Source organism: Accipiter gentilis, chromosome 38, assembly GCF_929443795.1.
Source record: "Accipiter gentilis chromosome 38, bAccGen1.1, whole genome shotgun sequence".
NCBI classification, from domain to species: Eukaryota; Metazoa; Chordata; class Aves; order Accipitriformes; family Accipitridae; genus Astur; species Astur gentilis.
The window spans coordinates 217,467-240,381 of NC_064917.1; the positions used below are offsets into that span (position 1 = coordinate 217,467).

The 22,915-nt window shown below is 64.7% G+C and overlaps 2 protein-coding genes across 2 annotated transcripts; one reads left to right on the forward strand and one right to left on the reverse strand.

Annotated features, from left to right (window-relative positions):
- Positions 1–12: 12 nt before the first annotated feature.
- On the reverse strand, positions 13–5,893 carry CCDC22 (coiled-coil domain containing 22). The gene is made up of 17 exons (XM_049793359.1): positions 5,752–5,893; positions 5,129–5,306; positions 4,781–4,911; positions 4,594–4,702; positions 4,422–4,494; positions 4,163–4,326; positions 3,485–3,688; positions 3,190–3,261; positions 2,916–3,035; positions 2,706–2,825; positions 2,352–2,468; positions 1,663–1,764; positions 1,448–1,555; positions 1,108–1,203; positions 761–820; positions 570–644; positions 13–307 (listed from the first exon to the last, which is right to left on the reverse strand). Exons 1-17 carry the CDS (start codon positions 5,799–5,801, stop codon positions 194–196), a joined length of 1,893 nt encoding a protein of 630 aa, XP_049649316.1. The 5' UTR covers positions 5,802–5,893; the 3' UTR covers positions 13–193.
- A 1,365-nt stretch (positions 5,894–7,258) lies between these two features.
- Positions 7,259–22,474, forward strand: CACNA1F (calcium voltage-gated channel subunit alpha1 F). The gene is given in 49 exon segments (XM_049793325.1): positions 7,259–7,645; positions 7,907–8,150; positions 8,318–8,423; positions 9,089–9,228; positions 9,320–9,462; positions 9,588–9,740; positions 9,937–10,133; positions 10,362–10,465; positions 10,571–10,725; positions 10,808–10,891; positions 11,000–11,087; positions 11,451–11,477; positions 11,677–11,837; positions 11,927–12,152; positions 12,328–12,535; positions 12,992–13,112; positions 13,349–13,430; positions 13,552–13,606; positions 13,690–13,741; positions 13,814–13,946; positions 14,365–14,494; positions 14,744–14,803; positions 14,895–15,001; positions 15,514–15,601; positions 15,933–16,040; positions 16,142–16,194; positions 16,829–16,975; positions 17,083–17,284; positions 17,386–17,544; positions 17,637–17,747; positions 17,868–17,951; positions 18,149–18,169; positions 18,280–18,408; positions 18,495–18,560; positions 18,666–18,757; positions 19,252–19,411; positions 19,536–19,663; positions 19,746–19,842; positions 19,931–20,033; positions 20,161–20,262; positions 20,360–20,490; positions 20,581–20,697; positions 20,788–20,814; positions 20,816–20,925; positions 21,030–21,167; positions 21,298–21,458; positions 21,546–21,658; positions 21,739–22,017; positions 22,120–22,474. Coding segments are annotated over 49 exon segments (5,991 nt in total). The 5' UTR covers positions 7,259–7,617; the 3' UTR covers positions 22,381–22,474.
- The last annotated feature ends 441 nt before the right edge of the window (positions 22,475–22,915 follow it).

The window sequence follows — 22,915 nt, forward strand, 5'->3', positions numbered from 1 at the left end:
CACCCCAAAAACCACTGTGCTGCGACTTTATTGAAACCGTAAAGGAACCACTCCATCCTCCACCACGGGCACGTTTTGGGGTGTGTGTAGGGGGGCTTCAGGCACTCCCACACCCCACTGTGTGCATGGGGGGGGGGGGGGTGACAGAGCCCCCCCGCAAGGGGATTTTGGGGGGACACCCAGGTTTTGGGGTTCAGGTGTGGCGGGCTTGTGCAGCCAGCAGCGCGTTCTCCTCCCGCAGCGCCCGGCAGTCGCTGAGGATCCGGTCGAGGCTGGCGGGGGGCTTCGCGCTCGTCTCCCCCTCGATCTGGGGGTAACAGCGTTGGGGGGGTGTGATTTAAATGGGGGGGGGGGCCATAAAATGGGGGCAGGGGGCACAAAATGGGGGGCAAAGAGGTTGGGGGACAAACAGGATTACAAAGAGTTGGGGAAGGTCACAAAGAATTGGGGGTCACAAAGAGATGTGGGGAGATCTGAGCAGTTAATTAATAGCCCTGGGGGGGGGGCCCCCAGGGACACCCCAATCTTCCTCCCCCCCCCATTATATCCTGCCCCCCCCAAACCCCCACCTGTTCCTCCAAGTCCCGGATCTCCCTCTGGATGGTCCCAGTGTCTTCAATGGTCTGGATCAGCTGGGCACAGTTCTGGGGGACAAAAAGGAGGGGTTCTGGGACCCCCCCAAAAACCTCCAGGTCCCCCCAATTCTACCTGCCCCCCCGCCCCCCAAACCTTCACACCGCCCCCCCCAGCTCCCCATTACCTCATGTAGAGCTGCCAGGTACTTGTAGGCTTTTCTCACCACCTCATCCCGCTTGGCATCCTGGGGGGGGGGGCACATGGGACAATTTTGGGGGGGCAGATAGGACAGTTTGGGGGAAGATACATGGGACAGTTTGGGGGGGCACACGGGACGGTTTGGGGTGGTCTTGGCACCCCAAACCTCCCCTCTTTGGGGTTATCCCATAGAGGGGGTGCCCTTGAGCATCTGCCCCAGGCCCCCCCAAAATCCCACCTTGGTCCTCCTGGGGGCCCCCCCCCCACCTCAAGGTGTCCCTCAAGTATATGTGGGGACCCCCCCCCCACCCCAGGACCCCCCCCCTCCCCAACCTTGAAGAGCAGCTCGTCGGTGACGCTGAAGGTCCTCTCTAGCTTCCCCACCAGGGAGTTGATCTCCTTCTGCAGCGCCCGCGTGTCCACCAGGATCTGGGGAGACCCCCCCCCGGGGTTCTCAGGTCTGGGGGGGGGGGAAACCCCAAACCCCCTCATTTTGGGGGTGCACCCACAGACACCCCCTCCAAACACCCCCTGCCTCCCCCAAGACCTCAAACACAACGGACACCCCCCCCCCAGGACTCCTCTACGTTGCCCTAGGGACCTTAAACTACCCCCCCCCAGGCCCCCCAAAATCTCCAGGCCCCCCCCCCCCCCAAAAAAATCTCCCCCCCACCTTGCTGATCTCCTCCTTCTGCTTACGGATGTTGCCCACGATCTCCAGGATGCGCTGGGTGTAGACGGCGCGTGAGATGTCACGGGGCAGCGCTTCCAGCTCCGCCACCTGCATCCGGGGAAGAGGTTGTGTGTGGGGGGGGGGGTGCGTGAAAGTGGGGGGGAGCCCCCCAAATCACCCCGTGCCCCCCCCCCCCCCCCATCCTGGGTACTCACCAGTTGTTTGTACAGCTCCTCCTTACGTCGGGCTTCGTCAGCGGCCGAGCGGCTGCGCTCGTGCAGGGCCCGGATCTCCGACAACCGCCGCGACGATTCCAGCTGGGGTAGGAGAAATAAAAAAAAAAAAAAAAACAAAAAGGGGGGGGGGGGGGGGGGGGGATGTTGGGGCACCCCCAAATCCACCGAGGGGTGGGACCTCAGAGACCCCCAAACCCCCAAAAAAGGCACTCCAGGGCCCCAAAACTACTACGAAATGGACACCAGAGTCTCAAAGTCACTGGGAAGGAGACCCCAAACCCACTGAGAAGGGGACCTCTGCATCCCCAGGAACCCCAAAATGCATTTGGGGGGATATGGACACCCCAAACCCATGGGAAGGGAACCCTGAACCCCCAGGGACCCCCAAAACCTACCAAAGAGAGACCCGGGGACCCTCAAACCCACTGGGAAGGAACCACAGACCGCCAAAACCGATGGGGAAGGGGACCCCAAACCCACTGGGAAAGGACCCCAGGGACCCCAAAACCCATTTGGGGGAGAATCTGGGCACCCCAAACCCACTGGAAAGAGAATTCCAGAGATCCCAAAACCTACCAGAGAGAGACCTGGGGACCCCCAAACTCAGCAAAAAAAGGAACCTGAGGACCCCCAAAGAGGGGGGACAGACCCCAGACCCCCCCCCTTACCTGAGCGGAGTCACGCAGGGCCCGGAGGTGCCGGTATTCGGCGAGGAGGGGTCCCCGGTGCCGCTCCCACTGCCCCACCAGGCTGACAATGCGGCGGCTGCTCGCCTCCACCACCAGCTGGGAACAAGGTCAGGGCACCCCCAAAATGCTTCTCCCCCCCCCCCCCCCACCTCCAAAAATGCCCCCCAGCACCCTCAAATTGCCCACCTTCACTTATCTGCCACTGGAGCAGTTGCACACCCCAAACCACCCCCCTAAACCCCCTCCCCACACCCGCTGTGGCCCCGAACACCTTCACAGCCCCCCCCCCCCCCAAACAGCCCCCCCCCCCAGGGGACACCCCAAAATCCTCACCTGGAGTTTGGCCATGTTGTTCTGGGCATCCGGGAGCAGCTCGACCGCCCGCGCCTTCAGCCGGAGGGCGTCCTCCCGGGCCCCCAGCGTCAGCCGGCCCTGCCGCACCTCCGCCTCCACCTGGGGGGGCGGGTACCAACCATCAGGGCACCCCAAAACACCCTGCAAACCCCCCCTTAACCTCCCCCCCTCCCTGCCCCCGGCACCCACCTGGGTGAGGCTGAGCTGGGCGTCCCGCACCTCCCCACGGCAGCCCTCGATTTCGGCCTCCAGCCGAGCCAGGGTCTCCTCCAGGGCAGCCTCCTCGCTGGCCTGGCGTGCCCCTGCGTCCTAAGGTAGGGGGGGAAGGCCCTTCTAAATGCGGCCATCAGTAGGGTCCAGAGTGAACACCCATCCAACAGAGCCATCAGTAGAGTCCAGTGTGAACGTGCGGCCATCAGTAGGGTTCAGAGTGAACCCCCCCCCCCCCCCCCCATCCTCTCACCTCCTCGGAGCTCTTTGAGGGGTGCAGGGTCTCGGCAGCCACCTGGATCTGCTGCAGCAGGATTTGGGGGTCCTGTGGGATGAGACCCCGGAGCAGGTCAGACCCCAGAGTGGGGGGGGCCCCCCCCCCAAAACAACTCCCAGACCTCCAACAGCCTCTTCCAGTCCCCCCAAAACAATGCTCCAGCCCTCTAGCAGCCCCCCCCAACTCTCCAAAAACAATCCCCCAGCCCTCCAGCAGCCGCCCCAGCCCCCCCAAAACACCCCCCAGCCCCCCGGCAGTCCCCCCAGCCTACCTGCTCATGGGTCAGGTGCTGGGTGCGGGTGAAGCGGGACCCCTTGGGCAAGGCCCCCCCAGCCCCCCCAGTCCCAAAAGCTTCTTGGAGCCAAGTGGAGTCCAGGGGTCCTGGGGGGGGTCCCTGGGGTCGGGGCGGGCAGACCTGGCGCAGGGGCTCCAGGGCCCGGAGTCGAGCACGGAGCCGCTTCCGCCCCACATATTCCTGGGGAGGGAGGAAAGGGGGTGTCAGACCCATAGGGATCCCCAAAACAGACCCACAGATGTCCCCCCATATTGCTGGGGGAGGGTTGTCAGATCCACAGGGCCCCCCTCCCCCAAAAATAGCCCCATAAACATCCCCACAGCCCCCCTGTAGTCCTGGGGGTGGGGGGGAGGCTAAAGGGGGTGTCAGACCCACAGCGACCCCCAAAACAGACTCATAACCATCCCCCCAACCCTCCTGTAATCCCAGGGGGTGAGAAAAGGGGGGGTCAGACCCACAAGGACCCCCAAAACAGCCCCCTCCAACCCTCCCCCAGGACTCAGAGAAAGGGGGTCAGACCCATGAACAAACACCTCCCCCCCCCCCCACCAAACTCCTGGGGGTGAGAGAAGTGTAGGACCCATAAGGTCCCCCCCAAATCCTGGGGACCCCCCTCAGGACACCCCCTAGTGGATGGGGGGGGGGGTGTCTCACCTGGGGGGGCAGGCGGGAGGCCAGACCGGGACCCCCCCACTCGGCCTCCCAGTCATGGCGGGCGCTGAGCTGGGCTGCGTGCGTCTCCAGCAAGGCTGGGGGGTGTCCTGGTGGAAAGGGGGGGCTGCGCTGGCACGGGGGGGGCAGCCCCCCCCAAAATACTCCTGCAGCTCTATGGGGATGGGGGGTGTGTGTGAGCAGACCACTCCCCAAAAACAAGGACACCCCCCTCCCCCAGATTCCCCCCCCCACCCCCAACTCTTACCTGGCGGTCCCCCACTTTGGGGCAGAACCAGGGGGCATGTAGTGAAGGGGTAGAGGCGACCCGTACCCTAAAAAGGGTTAATTAATGGATTAATTGCTCCTCCCAATTGAGAATTAGCCCCCCACAATTGGGGGGGGGGGGGGTCAGGGCCCCCCCCAAAGTTCACCTGCAGGCGCTGCAGCTGGGGGGTGCGGCAAGCTGGGGGCACCCAGGGGATCCCCAGCTGCTCCCGGATGCGGGCGCCGATGGCTCGCAGCAGAACCCCCCGATTTCCCTGGGGAAGAAGATAAGGAAGTGGTCAGCCCCCCCCCAAAAAAAAAACCAACGGGGGGGACCCCCCAAAATCCATACCAGGGGGCTCAGCCCCTCTTTCACTCTCGTCCCGTGGCAGTTTCTCCACGAGGAAAAGGAGGAGGCGGCGGGTGTCGTGTTCGGAGCTGTAGAGGAAGGTCTGGTACCCCACGTCGCCCCCAAATCCCAGCTCCTGAGGGTGAGAAATAGGAGGAGGGGACACCCCAAAAGTTTTGGGGTGTCCCCTTCAAGATTTGGGGGGATTTTTCTGGGTGGGGAGGGTAGCAAGGTCTGGAACCCATCGCCTGTAAATCTCACTCCTAGGGGCGAGCGGAGGGGTGATCAGGGTTGGTGTCCCCGTCCACCCCAAAATTTTGGGGTTCCCTCAAGATTTTCTGGGGGGACAATACCTGGCAAGCGGCCGCCAAGTCGGAAGCGAGTCGGAAGCGAGCGGAGATGCCGGGGGGCAGGAGGGGGCTGAGGGGGGCCCCCAAAGCCGGACGGATAGCCCGCAGGCAGCGGACAGCCGCTTCCACCACCAGCTCCGGGGAGAAGTCCCGCACGCTCTGCGCCTCGGGGGGCACCGGCCTTTTTTTTGGGGGGGGGGCACAAAAATTCATGGGGACCCCCCCCCCCAAATCCTGAAATACCCCCCCCCCCCCCCAACCTGGGTGTCACCCATGCACCTCCAGGCACTCCCACCCCTCTCCCAGCGGTCACCCCTCATCTCCAGTCATGCCCCCCCCCCCCCCAAAAAGTGTTTCTGTTCCCCGGGACCCCCCCCCTCCAGTTGTGCCCCCCCTCCCCAAATTCTTAGGGTGCTCCCCCAGGGACCCCCAAAACTCCTTAGGGTCCCCCCAGGTGTCCCCTCACACCCCTAGTGTCCCCCCCCCCCCAATTCCTTAGGGTCCCCCCCTCCAGTCCCTTGACCCTCCCCAAAACTCTTCAGTGCCCCCCCACCTCCCCCCCCCAAAATCCCCCAGGGTTGCCCCCACACACACACACTTCCCCCCAAATTTCCCCCCCCACTCACGTCCCCGCCTGCCGCAGGGAGTGGATCAGGATTTTGTCCACCTCCTCCATGTTTGGTTTTTTTTGAGGGGGGGGGTCCCCCAAATCCTGCGGGGGAGAGGGGAGAGGAGGCGGTTTGGGGAAGGGGAGGGAGGGGGGGGGGGACCCCGGCTCTCCCGCACCCCCGCGAGCCCCGCCGCGAGTCACGTGAGGCGGAGCCCGCCGCGGAAGCGAGGCGGAGCCCGCGCTGGGCACGACGGGAGTTGTAGTCCGGGAGGGGATAATGGTGGCGGCCGCGCGCGGGGCACGACGGGAGTTGTAGGCGGCGCGAGGCGCGGCTGTAGGCGGGAAAGTTGAGGGGGCGCGAGGCGCGAGGGGCGGCTGAGGGGGGGAAATGGCGGCCGTGAGGGGAAATGGAGCCCCTGAAGGGAAATGGAGCCCGTGAGGGGTGATGAGGGGGAAATGGTGTCCGTGAGGGGTAGTGAAGGGGGAAACGGTGCCCGTGAGGGGTGGTGAAAGGGGAAATGGTGCCCGTGAAGGGTAGTGAAGGGGGAAGCGGTGCCCGTGAGGGGTGGTGAAAGGGGAAATGGTGCCTAGGAGGGGTAGTGAAGGGGGAAATGGTCCCCGTGAGGGGTGATGAGGGGGGAAATGGTGCCCGTGAGGGGTGATGAGGGGGAAATGGTGCCTGTGAGGGGTGGTGAAGGGGGAAATGGTGCCTAGGAGGGGCGGCTGAGGGGGAAATAGTGCCCGTGAGGGGTGGTGAAGGGGAAATGGTGCCCGTGAGGGGTGGTGAAGGGGGAAATGGTGCCTAGGAGGGGCGGCTGAGGGGGAAATGGTGCCCGTCAGGGGTGGTGAAGGGGAAATGGTGGCCGTGAGGGGTGGTGAAGGGGGAAATGGTGCCTAGGAGGGGCGGCTGAGGGGGAAATGGTGCCTGTGAGGGGTGGTGAGGGGGGCAATGGTGCCTAGGAGGGGCGGCTGAGGGGGAAATGGTGCCCATGAGAGGTGGTGAAGGGGGAAATGGTGCTTACGACGGGTGGCTGAAGGGGAAATGGTGCCCATGAGGGGTGGTGAAGAAGGAAACAGTGCCCATCAGAGGTGGTGGAGAGGGAAACAGTGCCCATGAGAGGTGGTGAAGGGGGAAATGGTGCCTAGGAGGGGCGGCTGAGGGGGAAAAGGTGCCCATGAGGGGTGATGAGGGGGAAATGGCGCCTCTCTGGGGTAACTGGGACAGGAAATGGTATCCATGAGGCGTGAGGGGCAGCTGAGGTAAGAAATGGCGGCAGCACATCCCTCAAATGCGTGTGCCCTCTCCTTATTCCTTCTCACATGCATCTGCCGCATCCGTGTCCCCGCATCTCTGTACGTCCAGCCCCGTTCACCCCATCCACATGCGCGTGCCCCCGTCCCTCTTGTAGTTGTGCCCTTGCTCCGCTTACACGCGCGTGTGACCCGGCACGTGGGCAGCGCTGCCCTCCCCGTCTCTGGCACACACACCCTCGTTAAGCCCTTAATCTCCCAGCAGTGACAAGCCGGGGACCGCAGGACGAGCCGTGGGGAGGGCCTGGGAGCTGCCCCAGCACCCACAGACCTCCCTAAACACCCCTAAACTCCCCCTAAATACCCCCAAACCCTCTTAACTATCCCACCCCCCCAAATACCCTCCCCAAGTACACCCTATATACCTCCTAAATGCTCCTAAACCGTAACAGATCCCTGAAATCCCCTTGAGAGTCTCTCAAGACCATCCAAACAGCCCCCCCCAGACCCTGTAGGTACCCTCAGAATACCCCAACCCTATCGGACACCCCTAAAATAATCCCCCCCTGACCCCCTTTGATCCCCTACAGGTACTCCCAGACTTCTGGAAAGACCCCAGATACCCCTCACCATGTCGGAGTCAGAAGAGAATGGAGAGGGTGAGTCTGGCAGTGTCTCAGAGGGGATAGTGGGGTCCTTGGGAAGAAGTGTGGGGTCCCTGATGAGATGAGGGGGGTTCCTGAGGGTACGGGGAGGTCCCTGGTCTACGGGATGTGGTGTTCACAGCTGGTCCCTGTGTGTCCAGGGGGTCCTGGAGTTGGAGGGCTTTGCAGGGGGGAGGGTCCAGGAGGGCTTGGGGTGGTCCAGGAAAGTTTGGGGGGGTCCTTGCCCCCTCCCTTGACAGTCCCCCCCACCCTCAGGACCCCCCAAGGGGCTGCCATCTTTCACCGAAGCCATGGGACAGCCCCTGGGGTGGCCGATAGGCGAAGCCAACGGGGGTCCGGCGGGTGGAGGGACCCCCCCGGGTCAGCGTCAGCGACGTCCCCCCCACACCAAGCACAAGGGTCAGGGCACCGGGGGGGTCCACCGTTCCCCCCGTGCCCTCTTCTGCCTCCGCCTCAACAACCCCATCCGCCGGGCAGCCATCAGCATCGTTGAGTGGAAGTGAGTGGGGGTTTTTTGGGGAGGGGGGGGTCACAGAGGGACATGGCGGTGGGGACAGGGTCAGCCATGAGACCATGGGGATGGGGGGCTGCGGGGATGGAGGGGTGTAGGTTTGGGGGGCACCTCCCCCCACCTGCTGCCCACCCTCCTCCCACCCTTACCCCCAGGCCCTTCGACATCCTCATCCTCGCCACCATCTTCGCCAACTGCGTGGCCCTGGGGGTCTACATCCCCTTCCCCGAGGATGACTCCAACGCTGCCAACCACAACCTAGTGAGGACCCCTAATCCCCCCCAACCCCCCAAAAATAAAGGGGTGCACCCCCCCACTTTCACTGGGGCCAGTGTCCTCATCTGGTCGCAGTCAGGCGCTGGTTTAGCTCGTTAAGGGATAACACCACTGCTTAACGAAGCCGCCTTGGGCAATGGACAGAATCGAGAATGTGGGGGTCCACCCCAACAGCGGAGTTCCCCCCTCGGTGGGGATGGGGTGGACAGAGAGGGTCTATGGGGGGGATGCCTGGACGCTTTTGGGGAGGGGGGTAGGTAGGTGTCTGTGGGGTGGCAGAGGGCTGCCCGGACGCCTGGGTCCCCTGAAGCGCGTGCCACACGTGTTCCCCTCGCACACGCGTGTGCCGTTGCCTTAAGCCGCTTACGCGGCGCCGGGTTGGGTGCTAATCCCGGCTTAGCCGTCCCGGACGCCTGGGTCCAGGGAGAAAGGGGTGATGGGAAGGGTGGTGGGTTGAGGGGTGGGGGGTGTCCCCCAAATAATTCTGTCCCTTGTCCCCCAAGAGAAGGTGGGGGGGTCCCCAAATGCCCTTCTTCCCTGGGAGAAGGGGGTGCTGGGCCATCCCACCAAGCCCCTGAGAGGGGGTGTTATGGGGGTGGGACATCCCCGGATGCCTTGTGTCCCCCCAACTTCTCCCCCCACCCCCCCAGGAGCAAGTGGAGTACGTCTTCCTCGTCATCTTCACGGTGGAGACCTTCCTGAAGATCATCGCTTACGGGCTGGTCCTGCACCCCAGCGCCTATATCCGCAACGGCTGGAACCTTCTCGACTTCGTCATCGTCATCGTGGGGTGAGGAATTGTCCCCAAGGGAGGGGAACAGGCAAGGGGGGGGGGGGGGGGAGCATGTGCAAATAACCCCCCTCCCCAAAATCTCCCTCAGGCTTTTCAGCGTCATCCTGGAGCAGGTGTCCCACAAACCCGGCGAAGCCCACCACATGAGCGGGAAACCGGGGGGCTTCGATGTCAAAGCCCTGCGCGCCTTCCGCGTCCTCCGGCCCCTCCGCCTCGTCTCCGGTGTCCCCAGTGAGATTGGTTTTGGGGCGATAACGTCTGGCGCGGCTTTTTGGGTGGTGGGGGGGGTAGGTGGCTGCCCCCACCTCCAGCCTCCTGCCAGCCCCTCCCACCCACACCCAACTTCTTCCCTGCAGGCCTCCACATCGTCCTCAACTCCATCATGAAGGCCATGGTGCCACTGCTGCACATCGCCCTCCTCGTCCTCTTCGTTATCATCATCTACGCCATCATCGGCCTCGAGCTCTTCATTGGCCGCATGCACAAAACCTGCTTCTTCATCGGATCTGGTAAGGGGGGGCGGGTGGGGGGTGTCACTGCACCCACCTCCTGCACCCCAATTTTGCTCCCAGCGTGCCGGGGGGGCTCCCAGCCCTCTTTACTCTGTTGCTCAGTGCACCTGTCCCCTGCACCCCCCCATAACACCCCCTGGACCTGCCCAAACACCATTTTGGGGGTGCTAAACCCCCCTCTTACCCCCCCAAGACCTAGAATCGGAGGAGGACCCCTCCCCTTGTGCTTTTTCGGGCCACGGCCGCGCCTGCCTGCAGAACAACACCGAGTGCCGGGGCCGCTGGGAGGGTCCCAACGGCGGCATCACCAACTTCGACAACTTCTTCTTCGCGATGCTCACCGTCTTCCAGTGCATCACCATGGAGGGTTGGACCGACGTTCTCTACTGGGTAAACCCCCCCAAAATCCTTAGACGCACCCCCCCCCCCCGGCACTCCCTGAGCCCCCCAAAATCCTCCCCGGGGCCAGGGCAGATCCCACTGACCGGCACCTGAGTGACGATTGCATCACTCCCTGCGCCACTGAGGGGTGGATTTGGGGTCCCCCAACCCACACCCCCCTTAACAGTGTGTCACCCCAAAACCTGCCCCCCCAACCCCATTGCCCCCCCGCTCCAGATGCAGGACGCGATGGGCCATGAGCTACCCTGGATTTACTTCGTCAGCCTCGTCATCTTTGGCTCCTTCTTTGTCCTCAACTTGGTGCTGGGGGTGCTGAGTGGGTGAGGGCATCATTAGCATGTTGTTAGCGTGTTGTTAGCATGTCGGGGTGTGTGTGTGTGTGTGTGCGTGGGGGGGTGTGTGTCATATATTTCTCCACCTCCAAGGGAATTCTCCAAGGAGCGTGAGAAGGCCAAGGCTCGTGGAGACTTCCAGAAGCTGAGGGAGAAGCAGCAGCTGGAGGAAGATCTCCGGGGTTACATGGACTGGATCACACAGGCTGAAGACTTGGAGGGTGACGAGGACGAGCACGAGAAGCACCGTAAGTGGGCTTTCCCCCCCCCCCCAAATCCTCAGCACCCCAAAAACCTCCATGGACTAACCCCCCCCACCCCAACCCGCAGGCCTGACCGCCGAGGACCTGATGGGGAAGCGGAAACCGCGGCTGAAGTGGCTCCGGCACGCCAGTCACTCCACCGACACCCACGGTAACAACGTCCCCCCCTATCCTGGGGTGCTCCCCTCCCCCCCAGCCACGACTTTTCCCCGGATGCCGGGGTCCCCTGCATGGCGCTGACCTTTGACCCCCACCCCAGCCAGCCTTCCCGGCAGCGAGACGACGTCGGTGAACACCGAGACGGTGGGCGAGGAGGAGGCGCAGCCCACCGCCTGCGACCGTTGCCTGTGAGTGCCGAAACGGGGGGCTCAGGAGTTGCTCCTGCAACTCTGCGAGGACCCTCTGGGACCCCCCCTCATAGCCCTCCCCGACCCCTCCTGGCCCCCCCATGGCCCCCCAGTACCTCCCAGAGCCTCTGGGACCCCCCACAGGTTCCTGTGCCCCCCAACCCGGGACCCCAAAACCGACCCCCACAGCTCCTCAAGGCCATCTGGGACCCCTCCAATAGCCCCAGGGACCCTCTAAGCCCCCCCCAGGACCCCAAAACCGACCCTAGCACCCCACCCCCGGGTACCCCAACCCCCCTCCCCCCTTAGTGGCCACAGGGACCCCCCAAACTTGGATGTAACTCTGCACTTTTCCCTCCCCAGGGGCAAAATCACGAAAACGAAATTCTGGTGAGTGGGGGGAAAGTGGGGGCTCAAAAAAAAGGAGGGGGGGTCCACACAGTGGGGCCCCCCCCTCAGCACCTCCCACCTGACAGGCTGTTCTCTGTAACCCCAACATCTCCCCTCCGTCCCCAAAATGCCACCGACTCCCACATCCCCCTGTCCCCTCCCAACCCCCCCATACCCCCAAATCCCCCCCTCCCGCCAGGCGCCGCCTGCGCCGCCTGAACCGCCTGTGGCGCCGACGGTGCCGCGGGGCGGTGAAATCCGTCTCCTTCTACTGGACGGTCTTACTCTTGGTCTTCCTCAACACCCTCACCATCGCCTCCGAGCACCATGGGCAACCCCCTTGGCTCACCCAAACGCAAGGTACAACCCCCTACCCCGCCAAACACCCCCAGATATTTTTTTTGGGGGGCGGGGTATGGGCGTCTCCTCAACCCCCACCCCCCAAAAAGCTTACGCCAACAAGGCGCTGCTGTCGTTGTTCGCCGCCGAGATGGTGTTGAAGCTGTACGCCTTGGGTCCCGCCTGTTACTTCGCCAGTTTTTTCAACCGGTTCGATTGTTTCGTGGTGTGCGGCGGGGTGTTGGAAACGGCTTTGGTGGAACGAGGGGCCATGGAACCCCTGGGAATCTCCGTCCTCCGCTGCGTCCGTCTCCTCCGCGTCTTTAAAGTCACCAGGTCGAGGAGTTGGGGGGGGATGCCACGACAACGCGCGGTGAACGCAGTTGACGACCCCCCTCCCCTCCCGGGGCTCCGTCAGCCGCCCCCCGGTGTGTCGGTGGCGGGGTGGATCTAGTTGAGGCAGGGAAACGGTCCCTTTGCCAGTTCTCCCAGTAACCCCAGCATCCCGTAGGCACTGGGCGTCGCTGAGCAACCTGGTGGGTTCCTTGCTGAACTCCATGAAGTCCATCGCTTCCCTCCTGCTCCTCCTCTTCCTCTTCATCATCATCTTCGCCCTGTTGGGCATGCAGCTTTTCGGGGGACGCTTCAGCTTCGACGAGACCCAGACCAAGCGCAGCACCTTCGATACCTTCCCTCAGGCACTGCTCACCGTCTTCCAGGTACCCCCAAATCCCGGGAGGTGGGGGGGATGCCCCCAAATCCTGGGGGAGGGGGAGGTGGGGGACAAACATGACCCCCAAAAACCTTTGGGGAGACCCCAAAACCTGTGGGGAAACCCATGGGGTGACCCCAAAACCCATGGGGAGATCCCAAAACCTTTGGGAAGACCCTGAAACCCGTGGGCGACCCCAAAACCTGTGTGGAGACCCTGAACCCCCTAAGGGACCCTAAAATCCATGAAGGACCCCAAAACCTCTGGGGAGACCCCAAAACCCGTGAGGTGCCCCCCCCCAACAGGTCCCCTCACCACCCTGTAGTCACTCTGGGGTGATGTTGCGCCCTGACGGAGGAGAACTGGGAGGTGGCGGTGTACTGGGAGCACTGGGAGTACTGGGAGGGGATGCACTGGGGAGGGATGCCGAGGTTTTGGGGTGACCCCGGTGTTTGGGTCCCAGATCCTGACGGGAGAGGACTGGAACGCGGTGATGTATGACGGGATCATGGCCTACGGCGGCCCCGTCTTCCCCGGAATGCTTGTCTGCGTCTACTTTGTCATCCTCTTCATCTGTGGCAACTGTGCGTGGGCATACTGGGAGCACTGGGACGGGCTGGGAGCGGGGAACCAGCTAACTGGGAGGGACTGGGAAGGCAGCATGGCCTAACTGGGGAGCTGGAATGGGAGACACTGGAGTTGGGAAATGAGAGGCAGAGAGCCCGGAGGATGATGACTGGGGAGTGGGAACAAACCCAGTAAGAGAGGCGCACACTCGGAGGATACTGGGAGGACGGGTTTAACCCTTTCCTCCCCACAGACATCCTCCTCAACGTCTTCTTGGCCATCGCGGTCGACAACTTGGCTGACGGTGACAACATCAATTCAGGGGCCGATAAAAAGTGAGTCCGGACCCCTGGTTCCCTTCTTTAAGGGGGGGGGGGCACCCGGACCCCTGGGTCCTCTGGCTAAGCACCCCCCCCCCCCCCCCCCAAATTCCCCCCCTCCAAAAAAAACCCACAGGGACAAGGCCGGGGAGGTGGAAGCCAGTGCAGGGAGCCAGGACGTGAGCGTGAAGGTGAGTGTGAGCTGAGGGTGAGCCCACCCCCCTCAAAGTGTGCACGGCCCTCGCACACTCAACGTGTGCCCCCCCCCCCCCAGGTTGAGGGGGAGCAGGAGGAGGAAGAGGAGGAGGAGGAGGGGAGCGAGGAAGGTGAGTGTCACCCGCCGGGGGGTGGGGGTGGGTTTTGGGGCGACAGCGTCCGGACGCCTGGGTCCCTTCCAGGTGACGAGGAGGCCAGGGGGGAGCGGGACAGTCTGGGGGGGGCCCGGCTGGAATCCCTGGAGGAGCCCCCCAAATCCAAGGTGGTGCCGATCCCTGAGGGCAGCGCCTTCTTCCTGCTGAGCAGCACCAACCCGTAAGAGAGGGGACTGGGAGCACTGGGAGGACTGGGGGCACTGGGAACCCTGGGAGGACTGGGGCTGGGGACACTAAGAACACTGCGGGGCTGGGAGTGGGGGCGCAAGGGGCACGGGGGGACTGGGAACACAAACTGGGGGTAATGGGAGCACTGGCACTGGGGGCACAAGGACACCGGGGTCTGGGAGTGGGGACACAAACTGGGAGCACTGTGTGCACTGGGAGAGGGGCTCTGGGAGCACTGGGTGGCATATGGTGAGGACTGGGCACACTTGCGGGGCAACTGGAGGGAACTGGGACTAACTGGAAGGGGGGAACCCGCCGGGGGATGGGCACCCAGTAAAATGGGACGGAGGGGAGAGGGGGAGCACTGGGAGTAACTGGGAGTAACTGGTGCTGATGTGTGCTCGGCGCAGGCTGCGGGTGCGGTGCCACGCCCTCATCCACCACCACGTCTTCACCAACCTCATCCTCGTCTTCATCATCCTCAGCAGCATCTCGCTGGCCGCCGAGGACCCCGTCCGCGCCCACTCACCCCGCAACCACGTGGGATACTGGGCAAACTGGGGGGAACTGGGGGTGCGGGGACTAATTCACCCCATCACCATGTGCAAGACCAGGGATCCACTCACCCGGTGTTGGGGGGGGGGGGGGGCAGAAATGTGGGGTGCTGGGAAGAGCTGGGGGGCTTGGGGCAATTTGGGGGGGCCCTGGGGGTGTTTGGGGGGGGAAAGGGGGAGAAGAGGGGGGCACTGGGGGGGAGGGGTCACCCCATTTCCCCCCCCCCCCCCCCAGATCCTGGGCTACTTCGACTACGCCTTCACCTCCATCTTCACTGTGGAGATCCTGCTCAAGGTACGCCAGGGGTGTCCCCAGGGTTTTGGGGGGGATCCCCAGGGTTTTGGGGGGGGGGGTCCCCAATGTCGGGGTTCACGGCCTCCCCCAGATGACAGCCTTCGGCGCCTTCCTGCACAAAGGCTCCTTCTGCCGCAACTGGTTCAACCTCCTCGACCTGCTGGTGGTCGGAGTCTCCCTCATCTCCTTTGGCATCCAGTGAGCTGGGGCGAGAACTGGGAGGCACTGGGAATGCCGCTGGGGGCACTTGGAGGCACCAGGAGTGCCTCTGGTGGCACTGGGAGCACTGCTGGGGCCACTGGGAGCACTGCTGGGGGCACTGGGAGCACCTTTGAGGGCACTGGGGCCACGGGGAGGCACTGGGAGTGCCACTGGGAGGCACTGGGAGCACTGCTGGGGGCATTGGAAAGCACTGGGAGTGCCACTGGATGAGGTGGGGGCACTGGGAATGTCACTGGGGGTACTGGGAGGCACTGGGACCACCATTGGGCAGACTGGGAGTGCCACTGGGAGCACTGCTGGGGCCAGGAGGGAAACTGGGAATGCAACTGGGGGCACTGGGAGGGTAAAAGGAATGCCACTGGGAGTACTGGGAGCAGTGCTGGAAACACTGGGAGGCAGTAGGGGCATTGCTGGGGGCACTGGGAGCGTTACTGGGAAGCACTGGGAGTGTTAATGGGAGCACTGGTGTCCCCTGACGCCTGCGACAGCTCCAGCGCCATCTCGGTGGTGAAGATCCTGCGGGTCCTGCGTGTCCTGCGGCCCCTGCGAGCCATCAACCGCGCCAAGGGCCTCAAGGTGTGGCACTGGGAGCACTGGGGGACACCCAGCAGCGCCTGTGGCATGCTGCAGGCTGTACTGGTGGGACTGGGAGCGCTGGGGCCCCTATGTACGGTGTGGGGTGTTACTGGTGTCACTGGGGCGATGGGACTGGGAGCACGGGTGTCTCCGGCACACGGTGCTGCTGGTGGCACGGGTGTCTCAGTCTCCCTGACAGCTGGGTGTCCCCAGTGTCCCTGGCATCCAGGTGTCCGGCTGTCCCTGGCGTCCCCCTGTTGCGCGTGTTCCCATGTCCGGCTGTCCCTGACGTCCCCCTGTCACGGGTGTCCCGGTGTCCCTCTGTCCCCAGCACGTGGTGCAGTGCGTCTTCGTGGCCATCCGCACCATCGGGAACATCATGATTGTGACCACGCTGCTCCAGTTCATGTTTGCCTGCATCGGGGTGCAGCTCTTCAAGGTGTGTGGGGGGGACCCCCCCCCCCCAAACCCCCCACCCCTGGGGGTCCCCCTGACCCCTCCAGGGCGCCGGGGTCCCCCTGACCCCCCCCATTTCCCCAGGGCAAGTTCTACAGCTGCACCGACGAGGCCAAGCACACGCCAGGAGAGTGCAAGTGGGTGCTGGCCCCTCCCTGACTGACACCCCCCCCCCCCCCCAAACTGATCCCGCACCCCCCCCCACTGCCCTGGTGGTCCCTGACCAAGGGGGAGTGTGGGCTGAGAGTGTGAGTGTAGGCTGTGAGTACACACTGAGTGTGAGTGTAGTTTCAGTGTAACTTGAGTGTGAGTGTAGGCTGAGTGAGTGCAAGCGTAGCTTGCGTGAGTGTACGCTGAGTGTGAGTGTAGCTTGAGTGAGAGTTTAAATGTGAGCGTAGGCTGAGTATGAGTGTAGGCTGAGTGAGCGTAAACCTAAGTGTAAGTGGCGTGTGAGTGTAGGCTGAGTATCAGTGTAAACGTGAATGTAGGCGGAGTGTGAGGGTGTGCTGAGTGTGAGCATAGCTGGAGTGTGAGTGTAAGGTGTGAGTGTAGTGTGACTGCGCCTGTAGACGTGTGTGTAGGCTGCAACCTCAGCTTGGGTGCGAGTGTAGGGTGTGAACCGAGTGTGAGCACGGGCTGTCCCTGTGTCCGTGTCCCCTGCTCAGCTGACGGCCGCGGGCAGGGGCTCATTCGTGGTGCCGTGGCGGTGTCACCCCCCCCCCGTGGCGTGGGTGTCCCCTACCCACGGTGTCTGTCATCCCTCCCCCACAGGGGCACCTTCCTGGTGTACAAGGACGGGGACGTCTCCCACCCCTCGGTGCGGGAGCGCCTCTGGCACAACAGCGACTTCAACTTCGACAACGTGCTGGCGGGGATGATGGCGCTCTTCACCGTCTCCACCTTCGAGGGCTGGCCCGCGTGAGTCACTTGGGGCAGGGCTGGGACTATGACACCCGGACCCAGCGTTGGGGGGTACCTTGCGGACCACCGCTGTCTGGGGTGTGTGTCTGTGTCCCTACCCCCAGGCTGCTGTACAAGGCCATCGACGCCAACGCCGAGGACCAGGGTCCCATCTACAACTACCGGGTGGAGATCTCCATCTTCTTCATCGTCTACATCATCGTCATCGCCTTCTTCATGATGAACATCTTCGTCGGCTTCGTCATCATCACCTTCCGGGCGCAGGGGGAGAGCGAGTACCGCAACTGCGAGCTGGACAAGAACCAGGTGCTCGGGGACGCTGTGGCGTCGCCTCGTCGCCCCGCTCCCCGCAGGCGGCGGCATCCCCCGTGGCAGCCGGCTGTGTGTGTGTGTGTCCCCCCCCGCAGCGACAGTGCGTGGAGTACGCCCTGAAGGCGCAGCCGCTGCGGCGCTACATCCCCAAGAACCGCACCCAGTACCGCGTCTGGGCCATGGTCAACTCCACCGCCTTCGAGTACATCATGTTCGTCCTCATCCTCCTCAACACCATCGCCCTGGCCGTCCAGGTGGGGCACACAGGGACCCGGGGGGGTTGGTTGGGGACCCTCAGGGGTCTTGAGGGGGGGAAGCTAAGGACACCCCCCCCCCTCCCCTAAAGCACTACGAGCAGTCCAAGCCCTTCAACTACGTGATGGACCTGCTCAACATGGTGTTCACGGGGCTCTTCACCGTCGAGATGGTGCTCAAGATCATCGCCTTCAAACCCCGGGTAGGCTCGTGCGAGGGGTTGGGGCGTTGGGGCGGGGGGTGTGTGCGTCGCACGAGGAGGTGAGGGGTGTTGCACGAGGAGGGGGGGGGCCCTCACCATTCCCCCCCACCCCGCACACAGCACTACTTCTGCGACGCCTGGAACACCTTTGACGCCCTCATCGTGGTGGGCAGCGTGGTGGACATTGCCGTCACCGAGGTCAACGTGAGTCACCCCCCCCCCTTTTTTTCCCGGGGGGGGGGGTCCCTGAATCTGGGATTGGGTTTTTTTTTTTGAGGGGGGGGGGCCAGTCCTGGACGCCTGCATCCTGTTGTCCCCCCCCGCCATGTCCGTGGTGCTCGTGTACATCTGTCTGTCTCCATCCATCTCCATCTGTGGTTCCTCACGCCTGTGTGCGACAGAATGGGGGTCACGTTGGTGAGGTACGGGGGTGTCCTCCAGCGGGGGGGGGGGGGGGAGGGCGGTGCAGGAGTTTTGGGGTCCCCTCACCCCCCCGCCGCCCTCTCCACCCCCCCCCCCCCCCCCCCCGCAGAGCTCGGAGGACAGCTCCCGCATCTCCATCACCTTCTTCCGGCTCTTCCGGGTGATGCGGTTGGTGAAGCTGCTCTCCAAGGGCGAGGGCATCCGCACCCTGCTCTGGACCTTCGTCAAGTCCTTCCAGGTGGGACGCCGTGGGGTGGGGGGGGATCGGGGACACTGGGGGGGTGGGGATGACACCTCACCCCCCCACTTCGCCCCTGTCTCCAGGCCCTGCCCTACGTCGCCCTCCTCATCGCCATGATCTTCTTCATCTACGCCGTCATCGGCATGCAGGTGAGGGGCCTCCTGCGAGAGATGCGCTCCCCCCACCCCGCCGTGCCGGGGGAGGGGGTCCCGCAAGCCCCCAGCCCCCCCCATTGTGTGTGTGTGTCCCCCCAGACCTTCGGGAAGGTGGCGCTGCAGGACGGGACCCAGATCAACCGCAACAACAACTTCCAGACCTTCCCCCAGGCCGTGCTGCTGCTCTTCAGGTGGGGTCGCGCCCTGTGGGGGCCCTATGGGATCTGGGGGGGGCTCTGGGCTTCCTATGGGATCGGGGTGGGGGGCTGTGGACTTCCTATGGGATCTGGGGGTGGGCCTTTAAGGTCCCGGATGGCTCCCTATGGGATCTGGGGTGTCTTGTTGGGGTCTTTATTGGGTCCCTGTGGAGTTCCTCCTCGGGGTCTGTGGGTCACAACGCGGTTCCTATAGGACCCCTATAGGGTCCTCCTGGGGTGCCCACGGGGTCCCTGTGGACTCTGTGCCCCCCCCGAGTCCCTATAGTGCCCAGGGCTCCCCGTGGGGTTCCCGTAGACCCTCCTGGGGCGTGCACGTCCCTGCAGGGTTGCTCTATAGGGCACCTCTACCCCATCTATAGGGGAGGCCTGGCAGGAGGGCACACCAGGGGTTGGCAGGGGGGGTCCTGCGTGAGCTCTATAGGGTCCGGAGGGGCCCTATAGGATCACGCCGGGCGTGTGGGGCGCAGGTGCGCCACAGGGGAGGCCTGGCAGGAGATCATGCTGGCCAGCCTGCCGGGCAAGCGCTGCGACCCCGAGTCGGACGCGGGACCGGGCGAGGAGTTCACCTGCGGCAGCAACTTCGCCATCGCCTACTTCATCAGCTTCTTCATGCTCTGCGCCTTCCTGGTGAGCCCCGTGGCTGCCCGGTGGGCCGCCACACAACGCTGCTTGACCCCTCGCAACGTCAAAACAGCAACAAGAGTCCCTGGGGGGGCTCCTGAACGCCTCCCCCCCCCCCCCCCCCCCCCAGATCATCAACCTCTTCGTGGCTGTGATCATGGACAACTTCGACTACCTGACGCGCGACTGGTCCATCCTGGGCCCCCACCACCTGGACGAGTTCAAGCGGGTCTGGTCCGAGTACGACCCCGCTGCCAGGTCTGTCACCGTCACAGCGTCACCCCCCCCCCCTGCCGAGCCATCCAGGGGTCCCTGTGACCCCCCCGCCCCTGTCTCGCAGGGGCCGCATCAAGCACCTGGACGTGGTGACGCTGCTGCGGCGGATCCAGCCCCCCCTGGGCTTCGGGAAGCTCTGCCCCCACCGGGTCGCCTGCAAGGTCAGCCTCCAGAGGGGACTGGGGGGGGGTAGGGGGGGGGCTGGATGCCTGATTCCTTCCCCCCCATCACCCTCTCCCCCCACCCCAGCGCCTGGTGGCCATGAACATGCCTCTCAACTCGGATGGGACCGTGACCTTCAACGCCACCCTCTTCGCCCTGGTGCGCACTTCCCTCAAGATCAAGACGGAAGGTTGGGAACTGGGGGGGGCCCGAGGTCCCCCATGGGACAGTGGGGTGCGACGAGTCAGGGTGGGGGCACCCCTGGATTCCCTGCTGTGTGTTGTCGTCACCCCCTCCCCGTCCCCCCTCCCCGCCAGGGAACCTGGACGTGGCCAACAAAGAGCTGCGCGCCGTCATCAAGAAGATTTGGAAGAGGACGAAGCCCAAGCTGCTGGATGAGGTCATCCCCCCGCCCGAGGGTGAGCGAGTGTCCCCGTGTGTCTGTGTCCCCCAGACCCCCCCTGGGGGACCCCGGCACCCCTGACACTGCTGTGCCTCCCCGCTCCGCTCCCCCAGAGGAAGAGGTCACCGTGGGCAAGTTCTACGCCACCTTCCTGATCCAGGACTATTTCCGCAAATTCCGGCGGCGGAAGGAGCGGGGGATGCTGGGCCCCAACGCTGGTCCCAGCAACGAGTGTGCGCTCCAGGTGTGGGGGGCACCCCCCTGGGGGTGGGGCTGTGCTGTGGGGAGGGGTGGGGGTGGCCGCAGTGACACCCCCCACCACCACCCCCCCCAGGCCGGGCTGCAGACGCTGCAGGCGCTGGGCCCCGAGATGCGGCGGGCGCTGAGCTGCGACCTCGAGGGCGACGACGAGGGACCGGCCGCCACCGAGGAGGAGCAGCTGACCTACGCCGTAAGCCCCGCCCCTCGCCACGCCCACCGACCCCACCCAGCCTCGGTGGCCACGCCCGCCAAGACACAAGCTCCGCCCTTCTGCCCGCAGGCTCCTGAGACCCTGTACGGCTCCGCCCCCAGCCCCCCCCCTCCTGGGGGAGCCCCCCCCGGCCGGCAGCCCGGCCCCCACCGAGGGGGAGGACCCCGCGCCCCTTCCCCACACCGTCCCCAGCCGCCTCGGCAGCAGGTAGGGCACCGGTGGGGCGGAGGGACCCTGGGGGGGTCCCCATGGGGAAGGGAGAGGGGGTCCATGGCGGGGGCAACAGGGGTCCTGACGGCCCTGTGGGGCAGGCGGCGCTCGGAGGCGGGGGGCCAGGAAGAGCCAGCCCCCCCCGAGGACGGGGAAGAGCCGGGGGGGGAGCCGGGCGACATCAGCCACGAAGAGGACCTGGAGGGCTCGGTCCCCCGCCACCGGTGGGGCGGGGACAGGTATCGCCAGTCCCGTGTCCCCCGTAACACCTGGGGGACACCCCCCCCCGCTCCCCAACCCTGGAGGGGGGGGGGGGGTGTCCCTGTAACCGGGGAAATGCCCCCAACCTCCTTCTGTCCCCGTCCCCAGACCGCTGGGGACCGTTCCCGCCCCCCTGCCCCCGCGCTGGGCGGGAGAGGGGCCGCGGGGGGGGTCGCTGCCGCTGCCCTCCCGGCACTTCGCCCTCCACAACGGGACCCTCGAAGGGCAGCAGCTCAAGCGGCGCCGGCTCCTGCCTCCGACCCCCGCAGGTGAGGGCGGGGCCTGCGGGCGAGGGGGCGGGGCGTGCGGCGAGGGGGGGCGGGGTCTCCGTCGAGACACCCCGCCCCCTTCCCCAGGCCGGAAGCCCTCCTTCACCATCCAGTGCCTGCGGCGCCAGGGCAGCTGCGAGGACGAGCCCATCCCGGGCACCTACAACCCCTCGGGCCCCCCCGGCCCCGCGCGGCCCCAGGTACCACCACGCGTGACACACACACACACACGCGTGTCACACACAGAGCACCGACCTCCTCCTCCTCCTCTCCCCGCCAGGGCTACGGCAGCTCCGAGACTTGGCGCCTGGGGGGCTCCTCGCACGCCTGGGCCACGGCCCCCACCCGCGGCCACGTCCTCTACGCGCCCCTCATCCTGGTGGAGGGAGGACCGGCGCCGGGGGTGGGGGGGGTGTCGGCGGGAGGAGGCGGGGGGAGCCTCCCCCCGCTCTCACGCTGGTTCGTGGGGGACCGCGGCCCCCCCGGCCCCCTCCGCCTGCGACCCTGCGGACCTCGGGACAGGCTGGGCCGCGGCTCCGCAGACAGCCTGGTGGAAGCCGTGAGTGCGGGGCGGCACGGGGGGCGGGGGGGGGGGGGGACACACGGACGATCCACCACCAGCGCCACCGCACCGGTGCCAACTCTGCCGCCCGCCCCGCAGGTGCTCATCTCGGAGGGGTTGGGGCTGTTCGCCCGCGACCCCAAGTTCGTGGCGGTGGCCAAACGAGAGATCGCCGACGCTTGCGACATGACGATGGACGAGATGGAAAGCGCCGCCACCGACCTCCTCACCCGCCGCCGTCCCACGCCCCCCGCCGCCACCGCCACCACCGCCGCCGTTTACAGCGACGAGGAGCCGCTACGGCCGCCGGCGGAGGAGGAGCTGGCCGACGAGATGGCGTGTGTGGGCGGCGGGCTCTAGGACCCCGCAGCTGCCGGACGGAGGCGCTTGCGCGGGGTCACTGGGGACGGGGCGGGGGGTCTACCTCGAAAAGAGGAGGGTTTTCCTCCAAAAAAAGGACAAAAAAAGGACTGCTTTCCTCAAAAAAGAGAGATTTACCTCAAAAAAAGGAGGGTTTTACCTCAAAAAAGGGAGGGTTTCCTCAAATAAAGGAGGGTTTTACCTCAAAAAGAGGGTTTTACCTCAGAAAAAAGGAGGGATTTGCCTCAGAAAAAAAGGAGGGCTTTCCTCAAAAAAAGGGTGGTTTTACCTCAAACGAGGGGGTTCCTCAAAAAAAAAAGGAGGGGTTTACTTCAAAAAAAGGGAGGGTTTTCCTCAAAGAAAAAAAAGAGGAGAGTTTTACCTCAAAAAACCCCCCCGAGGTTTTATGTCAAAAAAGGGGAAGGTTTTCCTCAAAAAAGGAGGGGGTTACCTAAAAAAAAAGTTTTCCTCAAAAAAAGGGAGGGTTTTCACTCAAAAGGGGGAAGGGTTTACATTATAAAAAACAAGGGAGGGG